Source organism: Rattus rattus, chromosome 2 (genome assembly GCF_011064425.1).
Source record: "Rattus rattus isolate New Zealand chromosome 2, Rrattus_CSIRO_v1, whole genome shotgun sequence".
In the NCBI taxonomy this organism is placed as follows: Eukaryota; Metazoa; Chordata; class Mammalia; order Rodentia; family Muridae; genus Rattus; species Rattus rattus.
The window spans coordinates 76,001,667-76,021,670 of NC_046155.1; the positions used below are offsets into that span (position 1 = coordinate 76,001,667).

General features: G+C 50.3%; 1 protein-coding gene across 1 annotated transcript in view; it reads left to right on the forward strand.

The window, feature by feature from the left end:
* Gsg1l (GSG1 like) overlaps positions 1-20,004 on the forward strand; it is a 203,318-nt gene that overhangs the window by 149,760 nt on the left and 33,554 nt on the right. Inside the window, exon 4 of the mRNA XM_032892685.1 lies at positions 14,142-14,253. Coding sequence (XP_032748576.1) covers positions 14,142-14,253 — 112 coding nt within the window. The remainder of the gene's footprint in view (positions 1-14,141; positions 14,254-20,004) is intronic.

The following is a 20,004-nucleotide window of genomic DNA, read 5'->3' on the forward strand; positions in this document are numbered from 1 at the left end:
ATCAGAAGTCCAGAGCAGGGCATGCTGTTCAGCTGATGCCAGGGACAGAGGGATGGGAAGGCTGGCAGGGAGGCTGCAGTGGGCAGGGGTGAAGACATGTCCATCCTCAACCTATTGTGGGTGTGTCCCTTGTGTGCTCAGCACTCCTGTGGGCAAAACGGGACAAAGGGAGAGAATCTGGCGCCGAGCTGCCAACGGGAACAATCTTTGGCTTGTTTATCTTGTGGGCAGATGATCTGGGGAGCCTGGGAGTTGGGGGAATACTGAGGGAGATAGAGAGGGAAAAATCGGAGAGAGAATCAAAGGGACATTCAGAGAGGCAGAACAGAGACAGATAAGAGAGGGACAGTAGAGGCCAGGGTGACAGAGAAAGACAGATGAGCGAGCCCAGAAGGGAGTTTGGGCAGGGTCCCACACAGTTTCCAGAGGCCCCTGTGCCTTCCAGGAGGTATTTCTAGCGCCTGAATTCTCTTGTTTTGCTTTTGTTTCGGAGACTCGCTTGCTGCTTAGTTCAGGCTGATCTGGAGCTTGTTTTGTAGCCCACGTCCAGACGGATCTGAAACTCAAGAGACCCCTGCCTCTGGTGTCCAAATGCTGGGACTGCAGGTGTGAGTCACCACAGCTGTTTCAAGTGTTCAGATTCCGTCTGCCACAGTCAACAAAGTCAAGCCAACCCCTTCTTCTGGTGCTGCAGAAAAGAAATATTGTCCCTAAGGATGCCGAAGGAAAGCTGGCTTTGAACCTTTGCCCTCTGGGAGCTCTGCCTTGGGATTCTCAGGCTTGTCACCTGCAGGTCACACTTCTAGAGCATGTTGCAATGTTCTAGAGGGCTGCTGCAGCCGTTACGTTCCTTCAGGAGTGCCCCTCATCTCCCTTCCCCAGACACTCCCCAACAACTCTCACCACTGCCACAGGCCAAACTCACTTACACCGACAGCATCTTTGTCTAAGTGACTTAATTTCAATGTAGCTGAGCTTTTCTCAGAAAGGAACCCCAGATCACTCTGGGAAACAGTGTCACTGGCAGCAGAGGGAGGAAGACAACGCTAACCATTGTCACTGAAAACTGGTGTTGCATATGATGCAGGGGACTCCCTGCTCTGGGACATTTGGCAATGTCTGTAGACATGGACTGTTATGCTAGCAGTGTGTGTGTGTGTGTGTGTGTGTGTGTGTGTGTGTGTGTGTGTGTATGTGTGTGTGTGTGTGTGCGTGTGTGTGTGTCTGCCACAAAACAGTCTGCAATACTCAGGACAGACCCACAGCCAACATCACTAAATGTGTGTAGTGCAGAGGTTTATAGTCCAAGATCATAAGCAGCTGGTGCCAAGCAGACGCATATGTTGCACAATACTGACCAGCTTAGGACCTCAGCCTCCAGGCTCCATTGAAACATCTGGCCCAGGAAAAGAACCCAGGATTCCAGGTCCCTCTGCTCCTAAATCCCAGGCCCTCGGTGGATCTTTTAAAAATGTTTTTTTTTTTTATTTTGTATGAGTGTTTTTCCTGAATGTATGCCTGGGCACCATGTGTATGCCTGATGCCCAGGAAAGGCCAAAGAACGCATGTGATCTCTGGGACCAGAACTATGGTGGTTGTGAGTCACCAAGAGGGTGCTGGGATACTGGTCCTCTATAAGAGCAGATTGTGCTCTAAATCACTGAGCCATCTCTCCAGCCCTCCTCTGGATGGTTTTCCGCTTTCACAGCCTGTGTTCCCACTAGACCAGAGGTTCCCAGTGGGCAGGACATCTGCCTAGTTCATCTTTCAATTCTTATGGATTGATTATGTGTAAGTGAACGAACAAACTATGCTGGGCTCAGAGGCATGGCCTCTATCCTGAGACTCAGTATACCTGCCCATCCTTCTCGAAACTGAAATATGTGCAGGACCAGCTGGCCAGGGGCACCCTCTCAGCAGAGGAGGATTCATCCTTGTAGACAAGACCTCACACACTGCTAGTGCCCCACTCTCCTCTGGCATGGAGATGACTGTTCACAGTGCCCTCTTCCTGCTCACAAAAGTCCCAACTCTGACAGTAATTCCTTGGATTCTCCAGACACCAGATCTTTTAGTCCCACGGGGCAGGCAGAGGGCCCAGCACAAAGACCAGGCAGGGCCATCCATTGAGCCCTGGAGTCACCCTGCACTCTGCATTGGCTCCAGCCTTTGAACTGGAGAGGCTCTTAGAACTGCACACTGTCTGAGAGCCCCTGGGAGATGCTTCTGAGAAAGCTTTCGTGGCCCTGAGGTCATGAGTCTTGAGACAAGGGCCTGCGGCCATTGACCCTGGAGGCAGCTAGACTCCATGACTTTGGGCAGTGAGTTCCTGAGATAGACATCCCAGAATGGACAGGAGGGAGGGTCCTGACTAGAGAATATGTTTCTGAGGGGCTGGCTGTGGGAGGGGCTTAATGGAGGTACCTGAAGGAAGGCCAGGCCTTTCAGAGAACCTGACTCTACTGACTCCACATTCTCTTGGTCCTCGTTCTTTTTTCCCTGCTCTTTGTCACTCCTTTCCCACTCCTCCTCTCCTGTCTCCCCGTCCTCTCTTCCCCTCCCCCACTGCCTCCATCTTTGCTCCACCTCCTCCTCTCTGTGTCCCTCTCCTTTCCTCTCCTTGCTCCTCCCCCTCTTTTCCTTAGCCACATCCTCCTCTCCCTCCTCCTTTTCCTCCTCTCATATATCTTCTTCTTCCTCCTTTGTCTTAGTTTCTGTTCTCTTCCCTCTCCCCCTTTCCCTTCCCCCCCAACCCCCTACCCTCCACCTCCTTTTTACCTGATCCGGTGGTGGAGGGGAAAGCCACTTGATTATGTATTCTGCCTGTCCTGTTTCCTCGGTGCGGGCTTTTGAAATCCCCAAAGCCACAATTTGCCTCTTGTTTTCTGCCTCTCCTGCAGCTGAGCCCCGAGGCCATGAATGTTTTATATCTAGCTGCCCAGTGAGGAGGGCATGGGCTACCAGGAAATATTGGATGACAGACATATTTGTTAATATTAAAAATTACCCCCTACATATTTGCCCTGAGTCACTGAGCCCCACAGAACCCCTGTGGACCTCACCTGCATGGTCCGAGCTCCTCCATAGCCTCAGGCTGTATGGGGTCGATGGAGTGCACAGGCTTCTGGGAGCCCAGGAGACCCACTGCGTGACATTGGAAGGTTCCTGTTAAGTGCCACCTCCGATTTGGGCCACTTCACTTTAAAAGGCAGGATCCACACAAGAGCGGTACTAATGACTCAAGTGGTCTGAGATTAGACCCGTGGAGAAGGGCAGGGAGAGGCGACGACAGTCTCTGCTGAGCGGGCTGGGTGGAGGGCGCCCACTAATTGCCACACTCTGGAGAGGATGCCAGCCAGCCTGAGCCCTCGTTCTCGGAGGGCAGAGCAAGAAATTAGCTCAAATTGGAGCTGGAAAGATTTAGGTTATATGTAAGAAGGAACTTTCTCAACTCTGAAATATGCTACCAAGAGAGGCTGCGGGTTCTCCACAGAGAGGCTAAAAATAGCTCATTCTTTAAAAATAGGTCTGGGCGGCTTTAAACACTGCCAGCACAGGCATGGGGATGGTCTGCAGTGCTGTCTTCCTGGCCCTGTGCCCCTCAGACCCAAGAAGGCACCAGCCTTAGACATTGGTCCCTATGGGGATAGCATTTGGTTATCTCAGATTTGTGGAGGACAGCTTTTTCCTCAGCCCTGTTGAACCACTCAGAGCTCTAACAGGGAAAGCTACTCTGTGCTGGCTAGTTGCACTGGTCTGGCCCCACCCTCATTTATTTCTGGTTGCCCTGCCCCTCCCTGTTGCTGCACCCCAGCTCTGAGACTTGCTGGGGGCAGTCTGGTCTACCTCCTGCTTCTCAGTGTCCAAAGGGACTGACCACCTCCCCAGAGAGGACCGCAGTTCTTCTCCCAGGCTTCCAGCCTGCTCTTTCTCCCAATCCCTTCTGCACTAGGCAGTCAGAAGGGATTTCTAAGAAGCAGGTCTGGGTTTGGGGTGCAGCTCAGTGGTAGAGTGTGGGACCAGGCATGAAGCTCTCCCACCATTGCCCAAACAAACAATCCATGTATGTCTTGCAGCAGGAATTTGCTTCCCCCTGCTTCCCTCACAGGATCTCAGAATCAAGTCCAAGGCGGGTTTCGACCTTTCCTTGAAGGGTTCCTATTTTCCTCTCCAGCATTGCTCACCACTTGCCTGCCCTACCCAAGCCCCATCTGAGATCCACTTTGCCTGGGAGCTTCAGCCTAGCCTCTCCCCTTTTTCTTTCGGACCCTCAGCCTGGATGGTGCCCACTCCAGGGACTTCTCACTCTATATCCCTGAACCTCCTGTTTGACACACAGAAGTCCCCATCTAATTTTGAGGCAAGCCCATATCCACCCCTAGTAATGCCTCCTGCTCAGAGAGAAGGCCTGGCACTTCCAGCCCCAAGGACTCTGAGCTTACTTGGAATGGAGAGGAATGGCAAGATACACACTGCTTATTGGGATTGGTCATGCCTTTAATCCTAGCCAAGGCTATCCTGGGCTACAAAGTGAGAGTTTGTAAAAAAAAAAAAAAAAAAAAAAAACTAAGGAGTCGGGGGAAGAAGGAGGCTGCCATGTGGGTTTGCCTTATGAAGTATTGTTTTCTTTTTAAACCAGGCTTGGCAACCTGAGATCCTAGCACTGTAGAGGCAGAGGACAGAGGGTGGGGAGTTAGAGGGCAGCCTTGGCTACTGAGAGAGAGAGAGAGAGAGAGAGAGAGAGAGAGAGAGAGAGAGAGAGAGAGGAATGAAAGTGAGAGGGAGACAGGAAGGAAAAGGGTGAAAGGGGGAAAGGAGCAGTTTCCCTACCGTGTCCTGTCCCTCTGTCCCTCTGTCCATCTGTCCACTCTGATCCATTCTAGCTGACCAGGACAGACTGGGCTGAGCTTAGGGCAGACAATAGAGAAGGCGACATTGGTGACAGGCTTTTCTCCAGGCTGACCCTGAGCTGTAGGAGCCATTTAGAACAGAGGGGAAAATAAACAAATCAATTTGGTTGTGTGTCAGAGGAGAAGCCTAGGCTGGGAGTGAACCCAGTTGCACACTGGGGAGTCACTGTCACGTGGCCATGAAAAACAGATGAAAGTCCGCTCGGCAGGGCAGAGCGAGACCCAGGTTAGTCACAGCGATGGTAGAGGCCTACGTGTGTTCCTCCGACACTAGACCACAGATCCCTGTGTGTGCTTGATGCTGGTCCTCAGTATCCCCACCAGGGAAGGGGAGAGGGGAGAGGTTATGGAGATCACCTCACTTCCCCTCCCCCTCCTTCAGCTACATTATTAAGTTAACTCCGCAAGCATGTGATTTGAACATTTTAATTTCATCTGTGGCCTCTTAGCTCTCTCATCTCGAGATGACCTGCCTGGCAACGCACTCGAGGCTGCCCATGAATAAAGTTAATTTGCCATAAAAAAAAAATGGAAAGGAAAGAAGTCTAGCAGCCAGCAGACACTCCGTGCAGGTTCAGCGACAGGCTGCATGCACCCATCCTGCCCTCTGGTATCTGCTTCCAGAGTCCAGTGTGTCCCCAACTGCTCTTCCTGGTTCTCAAGTCCCTGGGATCTCTGGCAGCTCCAGATCACCTCCCGATGTATGCAAGGATATTTATTTAGACATGAATGCTCCCCAAGTGTTCTCTGTAATAACCGAGGCTTTAATAACATCTTTAATAACAAACCTTATTATAAGCTAATTAATCAGCTACCTCTACAATCGGGCCATTAAATGGAGCGTGGCAATCATGCAAGGCATTCAGCCCTGCAAAAGAGAGCTAGGCCAGAAGGAGCCATGGCCTGGAAACTAGGTTGCTGCCACTGCTCCAAGACCTCACTCTGTGCAGGCGCAGTCTCAGGGTCAGAGGGTGTGTCCTCAGAGTGGGTCACCTGGGTTCTGACCTGCCAGGTCTCCGGGATGACTAGGAAGTGGCCCCTTTCTTCACCTCCCCCACAATGGGAGGAAACAGGATTTGGCAAATGCCATGTGCCGAATCCTGAGTGATCAGGTCAAGCATTCTCTCCGCCGCATCTCCCAGCCTCGCTTTCTGGGCTAGCTTTAACTCATGAGCAAAACCACATATGCTGCCAGCTTGCCTGCACTTTTCTACATTCTGGAAAGACTATTTCACATCTCCTCAGCCCTCAAGCCTCCAGTGCCCCTATTTGCCTGCCTAGCCTCACTCAGGGTTAGCGACCTTGATTCACCCTTGCTCTGTGGTGAGGAGAGTCTTGAAGCTTGTTGTGGAGCTCAGTCAGAGCCTGTGGTTGTCTGAGGAAGATCTTTACAATATCTGGCTTGTTCGTGTTTCCTCACGGGAGGAGGAAGGTCACGAGAGTCTCACCTGAGGTCTCAGCTTCTTTCTTGACATTCATTTACATAATAAACCTGGCTGGCTACCCAGGGCCTGAGGAGGGGCTCAAGTTAAAGTGGGTGGGGATGCGTGGAAAGTTGGCAGGGAAACATGTCAACATGCAGCATCAGAAGGTCATTGCCCCAGCTGTCCTGAGCCTCTCCGTGGTCTAGGTGCAAGAGTCACCCATACTCCTGGAAGTAAGCAAGACTTGGGTGGAAACCATTTCTTGTGTCTGTCACTGCCCTTTGTCTGGATGACTAGAAATAAACTCCCCAGGAAAAGCACACAGCACCACTGAACTCAAACCTTACTCAAGTTCCTGCTCCCCTGTACCCTTTGGGTAGAACATCTGAGTTGCCAGCGAGCCACTGTATTCTAGAACCCTCTATCATCTGTTTACCTTATGTCTTGCTTCTAGGATTAGGTTCAAGTTTCTGTGCACTGGATGCACACCCCCCCCACCCCACTGCTACTACCTGATCTTCTAAGTAGGTGGTAGACCAGAAGCTCCATCTCCTGCTTGACCTCTACCCTTTTTGTACAGTCAACCCCAGCTTGCTACTCTGAGACACTGAGCCTGGAGCATCCCCTATCACTTCCGCCCAATTATTCTCAATCCATGCCCACTGAGAACCCATCCCTACCACGATACTCCAATGGGAGCCTGTCGTGGTCACCCGTGATCTCTGGTTGGCCAGTCCACAGGTCGCTTTTCCATCCCATTCATCTTTCTTCTGATAGCCACTCTCTTGAGTGCCCTTTCCCCTGGACCCCAGTCTACTCCAGTTTTCTTTCCATACCTGTCCCAGGTTAGCTTCCTCAGCTGGTCTCCTGACTCAGCTCAGCCCCAGATGCCTCTTTTTCTCTCCTCTTCCAATCTTTCTGCCGTCTCTTCCAGACGTTGCCACCGCATTTCTTCTTCTATGCTGATGATTTGTTTCCAGCTCTGACAGCTCCCAACCACAGAGCTGTACATTAACTGCTTGCTCGATGTCTATGAAGACAGAAAATAACCATTTCAAGCAAATATGGCCCGTGAAAGATTCCATCCAGACTTCTTCCCTTCCTCTCTTGGGCTTTTCTATCTCAGCAAATTCATTGTCATCTGCCCAATCGCTCAAACCAAAGGCCAGTTTGGACTTTAAGACAGTCACTCTACCCACGTCCACCCACCAACAAATCCTATTGGCATGAAGCCTCATCTATTTCTGTTGCTGAAACAAAATACTCGAGACTAGACATTGATACAGAATAGAGGTTTATTTAGTGCATGGTTCTGGATCTGGGAAGCCTGGGAGCAGGACACTCGCATCCACTCTGCACCAGAGTGTTGGGTCTGATGGTGCAGTGGCACCTGGGGGGAGACATCATGTATTGACAGAGCGAGAGAGGCAGTTTCCTCTGCTATACACCAACATCATTGTCTACCTCAATCACCCCCACAAGTCACACCTCCAAATGCCATTAGATCCAAATGTAGGGGTTATGTTTCCAACACATGACATAAGCTTTGGTGGGACATACACAAATTTTGACTCTCAGTTTCAATCACTTGCCCAGCTCAGCCTCTTACCTGCCCTCCTTTCTTCTCCCTTCCCCTTAACCTTCCCACTACCCCATGAGCAGTAACTGCAGTGCTCTTTAAAAGATAGTGGACTGGATTCGAGGCACAATGGTGGGTTGCTTTCCCAGCGCCCACGACTGTGTGCCTGGTTTTCAAAGCAGACTTTAAAATGCAGAAAGTTCCACTGTGTCGTTCAGAGATGTACAACTTGTATTCATTGAGCTTTCTTAAAGTGTGGCCCTTCCTGTTCGGGGATAAATAGAATTCAATCTAGGGATCAATGCTGTTCTAAGCCAGTGGTTCTCAACCTTCCTAATGCTACCACCTTTTAATACACCTCCTCACGTTGTAGTGACCCCAAGCCATAAAATTATTTTGTTGCTGCTTCATAACTGTAATTTTGCTACTGCTATGTATGTAAATATTTGATATGCAGGATATCTGATATGTGTGACCCCTGTGGATAGGTCATTTGACATCCAAAGGAGTCACAACCCACAGATTGAGAACTGTTCTAAACCAAGACTGTGAAGATGAATTATTCTGCCAGCAGCTGGGTCTGGCTTTGGTGCACAGCTGGGAGATCCTGTGTTAAGTCCTTGTGTGGCCTTGCCTCCTCTCCCCTAACTAGAGTCAGGAATGCCAACTTCTGGAGCTCTGTAGTGAAATAGCTAACACAGAACTTAAGGGGAGAAAGGTCTACTTTAGCTCATGGTCTTGGAAGGTTCTGAATGTAATCACTTGGCCCATGCCCTTGAGCAGAGAGCATCATGGTGTGGAAAGTCTCTGGTGAAGGAGGCACAGGAATGAGCCATGTAGGGCCCAGTACCTGAACATGTGAGCCGTTTGGGAGACAATTCATATCCACTCTGTAACTGTTCTCACTAATGTTCTCCTTCCGTCAGAATGTTCACACTGTCAATGCATAGTTACTCATTGTGAGTCTGCCTGCATGGAGATGGCAGAGCCTTGTGTGTGTTGGGGTCAGAGGACAGCTTTCAGTAGTTAGTTCTCTCCCTCCACAGTTGTTGTCAGGCCTGTATAGAAAGGTTTCGCTCACTGAGCCACCCTACTGGCCCCATTTTACAAACCAAGCGACCATACTCTTGAGTGTCCTGGTGACTCTTAAATCCTTTGGGCAAGGGTGTGATGCAGCCTCAGGAAAGCAACCGGAAGAGGCTGAGGGAGGCTGGAGGTGGGATGCAGGAAGGCGCACCCAGCAACATCAGAGCAAACGAGGGAGCACTGGGCAGGAACATGAGGGAGCACCTTCTCCTTCCAGGCCATGGTTTCCACAGTAAAGTGTAATGGTTAAAGTGTGTGTTGACACAACACGAATGGTGGGTGTCCAGGCTGGTGGAACAGAACACAGGTGAGACAGGAGCAGAGCTAGGAAACAGAGCTATGTGTGTTAGGAGCCTTGGAATGTCATGTGGGTGAGCATCCCCATCTGAAATTCTGGGGACCAGAAATATTTAGAATACTTTTTCCATCTGAGGTACTTGTGTATGCAAATGAGGTACCTTGGGAGGGACCCAAGGTTAAACAGGGAGTTCACTTTGCTTTATCTCCAGACTCAGCCAGGAGGTAATTTTTACACCATGTTCACACCTGTGTTTTGACTGTGGCTTGTCACATGAAGTCAGGGGCAAGCTTGCTGCCTGTCAGCACTGAAGAGGTTTACGGTTTTAGAGCATTTTTGAATGTTTTGAGTTTGTGTTATTCTCAGCCTGCATAAAAGAATCATTCAAAGCCAGTGGAGAAAGAAGGAGCCATTCTGTTGGGGTGCAAAGCGATGAGCTGATCACTGAGGAGGTGACATCAGGTCGTCCCCTCACACCATGCAGCAGGCTAGAGTCTAGGTGGACTAACAAACTTCTGGAAGTGTGTTGGGGAAATACAGGAGAATGTGGTAAGTAGACACAAGAAGCCAAATCCAGAAACGGCCAATAAAGGACTCAGTTGCAGAAATGTAAGGCAAAAGCAGCTTGATCCATAATTGCCAAACCCTCGAAGCAACCGAACTGCGCTTCTGTACATGAATGGATAAACAAACTGTGGTCTACCCAGATCTCGGACATTTCTTCAGAAATAAAAACAAATGAGCATTCTGGCCATGGTGAGAAGACGTGGAAGAACGGAAACACTTATTTCTTGGTGACAAGCCAGCAGGGAAGACACAGTGTGGACTGCAACACCACCACATATGGAAACGCCAGAGAGAAGACAGGAAATAAACATGAGGGTGCCAGCAGCTTAGCAGCCTTAGGGAGGAAGCAGGTGAATCAGGAGAGTTCCAGAGACTTGGAACTCTTCTGGATGGCATGAATGGCCGGCATGCACTGACCGCTATGCCAGACAGGAGTCATGGGCTCCACTGCAAATCTTAGTGACTAGCAGTGAGCCCACTTTGGCTCCTCCATAGGAAAAAGTGTCCCACCTGAGGAAAGAAAGTGATTCCTGAACTGAGTGTGTGGTGAGGATGTGAGGACTCTGTGCCTGACAATCAAGCTCCTTAGAAAAACAAAACTTACTGCTGAGAAAAGATGTGTGCAGAGGAGACAAGCCACGGAATTAGTAGCCTGAGCACTTATACCAAGTCACGGGTAGATGGTGTGTGTGAGTGTGTGTGATGTGTGTGTGTGTGTGTGTGTGTGTGTGTGTGTGTGTGTGTGTGTGTGTGTGTGTGTGTGTGTGTGTGTGTGTGTGTGTGTGTGTGTGTGTGTGTGAGTGTGTGTATGTGTGTGTGTGTGTGTGTGTGTGTGTGTGTGTGTGTGTGAGTGTGTGTGTGTGTGTGTGAATGTGTGTGTGTGTGTGTGTGTGTGTGTGATGTGTGTGTGTGTGTGTGTGTGTGTGTATGTGTGTGTGTGTGTGTGTGTGTGTGTGTGTGTGTGTGTGTGTGTGTGTGTGTGTGTGTGTGTGTGTGTGTGTGTGTGTGTGTGTGAGTGTGTGTGATGTGTGTATGAGTGTGTGTGGTATGGTGTATGTATGGTTTATATGTGAATGTGTATGATGTGTATGTGAGTGTGTGTGATGTGTGAGTGTGTGTATGTGTTATGTGTGTGTGAGTGTTTGTGTGTGTGTGAGAGAGAGAGAGAGAGAGAGAGAGAGAGAGAGAGAGAGAGAGAGAGAGAGGCGGTATGTGTATGGTTTGTGTGTGAGTGTGTATGTGAGTGAGTATGTATATGTGTGTGTTATGTGTGAATGAGTGTGTGGTGTGGTATATATATGGTTTGTGTGTGAGTGTGTATATGAGTGAGTGTGTGTTATGTGTAAGTGAGTATGTGTGGTGTGGTATATATATGGTTTGTGCGTGTGTGTGGTGTAATATATGTATAGTTTGTGTGTGTGTGTGTGTGTGTGTGTGGTGTAATGTATGCATGGTTTGTGTGTGGGTGGTATGGTATATGTATGGTTTGTGTGTGAGTATGTATATGAGTCAGTGTGCATATGTTATGTGTGAGTGAGTGTGTGTGGTGTAATATATGTATGGTTGGTGTGTGTGTGATGTATGAGTGTGTACGAGTGCATGTGAGTGTGTGTGGTGAGGTGTGTATGTATGGTTTGTGTGTGTGTTTGCATGATGTGTAAGTGTGTGTGAGTGTGTGTGTATGTTTGAATGATGTGTGAGTGTGTGTGGTGTGGTGTATATGTGTTTGGTATGACTGTGTGAGGTGTGTGAGTGTATATGTGTGTGGAGTGTGTGTATGGTGTGGGTGTGTGTGAATGTATAGTGTTTAGTATGTATAGTGTCATTTGGCATGTGTGGTGTTTGTGTGTGTGCCTGTAGATGTTATGTAGTGTGTGAGGTAGGGTGTAGAGTGTGTGGTGTGTTTATGAGTGTATTGTGGTATTTGTGTATGTGTTTGTTGAGGTTTGGTCTGTTGCTTCATATTGTAATGCTAAATATTGGTTGCTAAGATCTAGTTGCCCTAGATCTTCAGGGATGAGGAAATCCTCACATACACCAAGTAATGCTATGAAAACTTATTCCTTAATTTAAAACTGGTTAAATCTTTATTGGTTAAATAAAGATGCTGGGCAGAAGAGACTTAAGCAGGAGCTTCTGTTCCCAGGCTTGGGGTCTGAGGCAGAGACCATGAGGAGGACAGAGAGTGAAGAAGAGAGAGGAGGACTATGAGAACGTGGCCATGAGGGCTGGCCAGACTGAGTAGGAGCAACTGGGATGGAGCCTGGCAAGTCAGATCTCGGGGTTATTGACAAACTAGCACAGAGGGCTGACATCTACCCAGCTCTAGTGATTTTTAAGGCTTATTATAAATATAAAGGTTTGTATCTCTTATTTGGGAACTAAGTGATCAAAGTGGGGTAGAAACCCCCAAATAACTCAGGAGGATAAAGCTGTTAAATCCAGGCTATTCTGATCTGTATAGTAACATTGAGGCAAAAACAAAAACAAAACAGAAGAAAATAAAACAAGCTACACAACAAGAATAAAATTCAAGATGACCTGAATCTGAGCACCTCCTGGTTAGTGTTTTTATTTTGCTTTGTAGTTTGTTTTTATCAACTTGACACAATCTGGAGGCATCTGGGAAAAGGGAGCCTCAACTGAGAAAATGTCCCCATTTCATTTGGCCAATAGACAAGTCTGTAGGTTACTTTCCTGATTGATGGTTGATGTGGGTGGGCTCAAGCACACTGAGGGACCCCTGGGCAGCTGGTCCTGGCTGCTAAGAGAAAGCAGGCTGAGCAAGCCATGGGAGCAAGCCAGCAAGGGGGGCATTCACCCATTGCTTCTGCAGCAGCTCCTGCCGGCAGGTTCCTGCCCAACTCCACCCTTGATGGGTAACTTGAGTGTTACCCGAGAGCTGTAACATGTTGGTCTCCTGTCTTCCTCTTATCATCTGCCCCTTCCTCTTCAGGGCTGTCTCCCTCCTTAAGTCTGAGTCTGTAGCTTCAGGCTGAGCACACAAGAGGCCTCAGATGACAGGGTTTATAACCTGCTTCCCAAGACAAAAGCTATTTGGTAGTCCTGGTGGCTGGAATGATTTGTGCTTAGCAGGCATCAGATACCAAGGCTGCTTTATCTTGGGTCCCTTGAGATTCTCCACATTTGCCACAATCTTCATCTTCTGGATGAGGAAGGATTAGAGGTTCAGAGGGGTCAAGTGCTTAGTCTGAAACTACACAGAGAGACTCTGCAATGGAAGACAGCCATTCCCATATTCTTCCAGCTCACAGTTCTCCAACTGGACAACTACCTACGTTATACACTGCACATGCTCAGAGCTAAACAGTCCACAAAACATAAACCCCAGCTGCACTTGACTGTGTCACAGGTTACCTGCGTGTCACCGTAATGACAATACCCATCAGAAACCCTTAGGTTTAAGGGGAAAGGATTTATTTTTGGCTCATGGTTGAACTCCACCCTGGTCGCTGAGGCAGGCTGTGCAGCTCATTCGTGGGAGGAGGTGTAGGGCAGCGGCTGCTCACATCATGGTGGACCAAGAGGCAGAGAGCCAGACAGGTTGAGGTGCAGGGATAATGGTTTTTTTCCTGTGAGCTATCACCTCCAGTTGGGCCCTACTTCCTACAGCATCTGTAGTTTCCACAAAAGCACCACCAGCTGCAGCGAGAACAAGTGTCCAAAACCTGAACCAGTGGGGACATTCCTTGAAGGACAGTTCAGATTCAAACCATATCACCATCCCATTTAAAAACAAAACAAAACAAAGCAAAGCAAAACAAAACACTGTGCTGGTTGTGTTAAAAAGAAATCTGCGAAGTTGATTATGACCCTCAACAGTGAGCTTTGGGAATCACCACAGGCCACTTGCATCATGTGGTCTTTCTAAGATAGGCGTCAGCACATACGACTGCAGGCTGAAACCAGCCCTTTGAATTGTTAAGAAAGTCTTTCTGGAGAAACTCATTAGTTAACATAGCTCCAGATGGATGAGTTAAATGATTTTTGGAACAGACAACATGGCCCCCAGACTCAAGTGGCCCCTTTTAAGAGCCAGTTTCTAACATATACCTGTTCCCTTTGCTTAAACTTCGAAAGGGCTAGCCTGGGTCCCTCGGCCCACCCCAGCCTCTGCTCCCAGTGATGTTCCTTCCATGTTCTTTCCTAATACTAACAGGCCGGCTGGCAAGTGGCAGTGACGGGGATGGGGTTGGGGTGTCCTAGACATGGGGACAAGTCCTTTCCTAGATCCTGATGCCTGCTCTGCTCTGCAGGTCTCCTGGGAATGGTCGCACACATGATGTACACACAAGTGTTCCAGGTCACTGTGAGCCTCGGCCCTGAAGACTGGAGACCTCATTCCTGGGACTATGGCTGGTCCTTCTGGTAAGTGGCCTTTGACCTTCAGGTGCTAGAGTCTGCGTCATGCTGGGTGCACTAAAGAATGTGTCAGGGTTCTGCGGCTTGTGAATGGCCGAAACCCATGCTGTCTAGAACAAGGGTGCTTACTCAGTGCTTTGCCTCAGAAGCCAGGATGAGGTGGTGTACAGGACAGGGTCAGGGGTGGAAGGTGGGCATACACAACCAGCCGGGACTCTGGCTTGTTGCCATCAGTCTAAGTGAAGAGACTCTGCAACTTCCCTCAAGGCCAGTGTGTCCTCCACAAGCACAGATGAGGCCTATCTCTCTCCAGCATGGGCTGAGGTCCTGACCTTCCCTCTGATGGACACAGGTCCTTTTATTTCTCCTGAATGGTCATGGCAGCTGGGGAATGGCTTGAGAGTTGTGGTTCACACAAGTAGACCAATCTCTGGAGCCAGGGATAAGCTGCACGTTGTCCAGTGGCAACTAGGTGAACTGCATGCTGGGTGAGCCCCTGCAGGGGCTGCTTCAGGCACAGCTGGATCCAGGAGATCTGGGGCTTTCCTCAAGGACCCAGTCTTTTCTTCCCTCTTCTGGAGTCTCCCATGGCTTCAGTCTCAAGCAGCTTCCCTCAAAGTGGCGGCAAAGGTGGTTGCCAAGCACTGCTTCCAAACAGCCCCTTACAACGAACAAGGGGCAGGGTGGGGGGATGAGGGGTGGGAAGTGGGGGTGGGGTGGTTCCTTTTCTGACCTTGCTGGTAAAAACTCATTGGCTTAGCAAGAACCATGTGATTATCTTTGAGCCACAATTAAATACTGTGGAAATGAGAAGGATCTTGACCGGCCCTCCCCGAGTCACCTGGTCCAGAGAGTCCCTTCAATAGGGATTGGAGAGGTCCACGAGGACACTGGAGATAACAGTGGAGGGCACTCTTACCTGACAGGAATGGGCTAGAGCACAGTGCTGCTGGCCTTGTCCTGATGGCTGGAGACACATGCTGGTTGAGTTGTTTGCTGTACACCTGAGCACTGTGGCTCTGGGCAGCTGTTCTCCATGGTTTCAGGGGCGCAGCTGTGGTGGCTCAGGTCCCATGGGTTCCAACAGGGCTCCGGGTCAATGCTCAGGGAACTCAAGAAACCTGACTGGGGACTGCAGCCTTGGTAGCAGAAGGGACCTGAGTCCCAGTGGTCTGGTGCTCAGCTACGATGAGTGACTTGCAGTCCAGGCATGGTGCCCCGTGCTAGAGCACCCCACAGCCTTCTTAGGCTGCTGCCATCCAGATTGGACAGTGACCTCCTGTTGCCTACTGGGGACCAACTCAGGCAGGGTAGAACACTTGCCCTGGGTCACACAGCTTTAATGCAGCACTGGGATTTCTCTGTCCCCAGCTCACTCAGCAGTCCCTGGATCCCACTACAGCACTGGGCTCCCAAGCTGAGTCTGCTGGTTTTGACCATGGCCCTGTGTTGCCCTTGGGCCCGACTCCTTTGCCCACACTGTCTCCCACATAGTACCAGCTTCCTCAGGACTTGTTAAAGCCACCTACCACAAGGCTCCGATTAGGGCTGACACATTCGTCCGTGTCACAGAGGCCCACGGGACAGGTAACCCCATTTCTCATTCCTTGGCCAAAGGAGGCCAAGGCCAAAGGAGGCCATCTCTTTTGCTTATATGTGAGGACACATGTCATAATTCTGGTCTAAGCCTCTCTGGCTCGCTCTAGGCAGGGTGTAAGAGACCAGCTTTGAGGGAGGAAGGCCCAGCCTCCAGCTTCAGGACCAGCAGAAGCCTGAGGCTGAGGACCCTGGAGCACTGAGCACTCAAGGCTGCTGTACATCCTCTGGAGGCCACCCGTGCTACAGTCAAAGATCCCCACGGTTAGGTGTGTGGTGCACTCCAGTCAACGCATTTTGAGCAGCCCAGCAGGCACCCGTGGCAGTGCTGAGGGTGGCAGACAGTGAGACATTAGGTCAGGTTCAAAGCTGACCCTAAGCCCTGCTAGCTGTGGATGCTGGCCAAGTCCCTTACCCCTGTGTGTCTCAGCATTGTCCGCTATAAAAGAGAGATGACCGTTTCTGCCTCATGGGGCTCTGGAGTGGCAACCCCTTTGCTCTCTGTTAGTCAGTGACGTATCACTTGGCACCTACTTGGCCCAAGGAAGACTGCATATCATGTCCTATGCCTTTGCAGGCTGCCAAGGCTCAGCTGGTTGGTCCTAGCTTGGAGACTTCCATAACAATCTGGTTCACATTGCTGAGGGGTGACCTTGGAGATAGCTCAGCACAGTGCTGGCTAGCATCTCGTGGTGGACAGGGTGGCTTCTCGTGCCTGGAGGCTGGTACCTAGGGACAGCATCCCAAGATCAAACATATCAGGAGACCCAAAGTAGAAGCTGCAGGCTTGGTGTGTGAGGTCCTATGTCACTCTGCAGCACTCTGTGGGTAAGGGGCAGGTGCAGGAGCCGCAGCCCTTGGTAGAGGTAGAGGTTCTCATAGACAGAAGGGGAAGAAGTAAGGCTGTGCCTTGGGGTCACCTGGGCTGAGGTAACCATGCAGGCTTGACAGATTTGCTGCATGTGTGAGGCCAGCTTATGGTAGCCAAACAAAGCAGATGCTCTGCGAACAGCAGGGGTCGTGAAGGATACCTCAGCCACACCACTCAGTGCCACGTGACCCAGATATCCAACCGCCCATACTTGGAGGAACACTGTTCTCTTCAGGTGTCTCAGCTTTCCCTAGCCTCCCCAGAACACGCCAGGCAAGACTATGGTGGGCATCCAGCTGGGATGAGGAGATCCAGGCTGGTTAGAGTAAGGACTGAGCGTGCTAACAGCATCATTCCTGGGTCAGAAAGTTAGAGAGTGTGGAATGTGTGTCCCCAAGTGACTGAGCCTCAGTTAGCCTCAGAGGTTGCCTGCTGCCCAAAGCACCAGTCGGCCTGTGGCGGGTTTGCTGGGCCTGAACCTACACTGGTCGTTTTCTCATATCTGCAGAGTGTGGACTGTGGTGTGGCAGTGTGGGCTCCGGCTTGCAGCTTGTAGGAAGACTTGTCTTGCCTGTGCCTAACTGGCTGGGTTGGGTGACAGTGCAGCTCAGGCAGGACAAACAGTGACTGGCCTCTGCCCTCCAGCTCTCCCCAATCTCTGCCATGACCTACTCCCTCCTCACCTGTCTGTGACGGCCAAAGAGCACAGACGCAGTCCTGAACGAACATTTTTTTTTCCTGTTTTTTTCTTGATAAATTGTAGGGGGAGGAGAACCTTCCTGACTTAGCACACACATCAACTCCCACCCTGAGCAGTCTCTCCACACATTGTAAACCAGAGCAGCCAGCCCTAGGACACATTCTTGGAAGCATTTGGGAGGTAGTGCCATGAGGGTTATAAATTTGAAGCCAGCTAGGGTTTACATGTGAGACCCTGTCTCAAGCACACACACACACACACACACACACACACACACACACACACACACACACACACACACCTAAAAGGCCCAGAGAGTCTAAATACTTCAGTCCAGGCCACACAGGAAAAGAGTGAGTTGGGTTCCTGGGAAGTTTGTCTCCTGGCCTATGAGTGATCCTCTACACTGAGCCCCTTGTCCTGTGGACTAAGGGAGCCTCACTGTTACCCTTCCTTCCTTTCCCATCTCCCTCTTCCTATGGAGCTGGGACCTATGGTCTGCTTTCTTGTTGAGGATTTCTGGACAGCCATTCTTCGGTCTGGTCCCAAGTGGGCCCCTCTGCTCAGCACTCTAGAATTTCCTGAGGGTCCCAAGACCACTGGGGACATTTTGCTGGGTTGGCTGGTGTCCTGCCTAGAGACTGTGGTCAGTAGATACTCTGGCCTTCTTTTCTGTTAGATCAAGGCAGCAAAAGGGTTATGGCCCACAGGGGTCCTGATGGCCATACCTTGGAGACACCTAGAGCCTGCAGTCATTTTGTTCCTAACGCTCTTGGGCTCAGAGGGTGGCCTGGGTTAGGTCTTTGTGCCCTGTCCCTAACAGTGATCCCATGTCCTCAGTCTACAGGTGTCCGTGAGAGACCTTCCCCAATGCTTTCTTATTGTCTACCCTCCCTGCAGGCCCTCGATGGCAAAGCAGCGCCTCCAATCTGTTCTCCAGCTTCTGCCTTGCCTCTGTGGCTCCTGGGGGACAAAGGGGGTGGACAGCCACACTCTCCTGTCACACCACCTTCTCTCTTGTCCCCAAGTGTCTACTGTGCTCTTAGCTGTGAAACCAGGCCAGCCACCCCCATACTTCCCTGCAGCAGCTCAGCAGTGTGAACAGCAGACACCAGACGTTTCCAGTCTCAGAGGCTCCAAGCTGTGCCCTGTGCAGGCAACTGGAGGTCTCAGGGAGAAAGACAGGAAGATAAGAGTTGGTGAGGTGCGGCCTGAGCCCCACCCCCAACCCTGGCATTCCAGGGAGACAGTGTGTTCTTATCTGCTTTTAATCTGTTGTTGATTCCTCTGTGTTACCTCATTTGCTTATTCATCCCACAGTTATTTATTGAGTACCTATGTGGGCCAAGCTCTGGTCTTGGTGCCATGGCATTAGCAGTGAACCAGGTGAAGCATTTGAGTCTGTGGGGGAGGAGTAACCACAAACAAAGCAGGATCGCAGCTTCTAGGAAGTTAGGGTGGACATGTCTCTCACTGTTCCTACTCTACATGGCTAAGTCCTTGTGTGGGCCATTGCAGACAGAGTTGGAAGATTCTGGACATTGGAGACAAGCCAGGAGACTGAATGGAGGAGTAGGATGTTCTCTTCCTAGAATTGGAGCTGATGGCATGGAGGACACAGACATGTCCGAAGGCACAGACAGAATGACAGTCAAGGATCAGGAAGGGTCACAGTCTTAGTCACTTCTGTCACCATGATAAGCAAAAGGAACTCAAGGGAGAAAGACTTTATTTTAGCTCACAGCTCAGATGTCTGGTCCATCCTAGGAGGTCAAGGCAGCAGGAGTTGGAGCAGCTGGTCATATCATGCCCACCACAGTCAGGAAGAAGAGGGTAATGAATGCTTACTCAGCTCACTCTTCTATGCTGTCCAGGACTCAAGCCTAGGGAATGGTGCCACCACTTTTAGTCTGGGTCTTCCTACCTCAACTGACTTAATCAGCATAGTTCCTCACAGGCACACCCACAAACTGAACAATGCCTCACAAGGGTGCCTAGATACTTATTTTCTAGGTGATTCCAGGACCTGTCAGATTGACATTGACACTACCCCACTAGCTGTTAACGGAGACTAAAACTTTAAGGCAAAATTTCCCTGTTTCAGGAAATCCTTGTGGTTCCCCACTCTTGGCAGCACAGACGGAGCTAAGATGTTACCTCAGCAGACCTCACTGAGGTGTCCCGCTTCCTCACTTGCTGTGTGGTACCAGAATGGGGAGCCCCACATCTAGATCAGTAGCAAGCCCTCCCACTTAGTACAGTGAAGACCATATGGGATAGATGAAGTTGGGATACTTCCAGATGTAACAAACACCCCACGTGCCCCACTCGAAGGCACTAGTGGGGAGCCAGGGATTTTGCCAGCTTACCCAAGGTGATGAAACCACCTTCCCATAGAACCACGGAAAGCAACGAGGAACAGGATGACACACCCCTGCTCATCTCTGGCAGGATGTCAGTAGAGGTGTGCTGGGAAGCCAAAAGGCCAATTGTCTGCCCAGGAATCCTTACCACCTTGAGTGGTGCCTACTGGGAAACTTGGGTTCTTATGCTTACTTTCTAGTTACCTGGTGGGGCTCCTGGTTTTCTT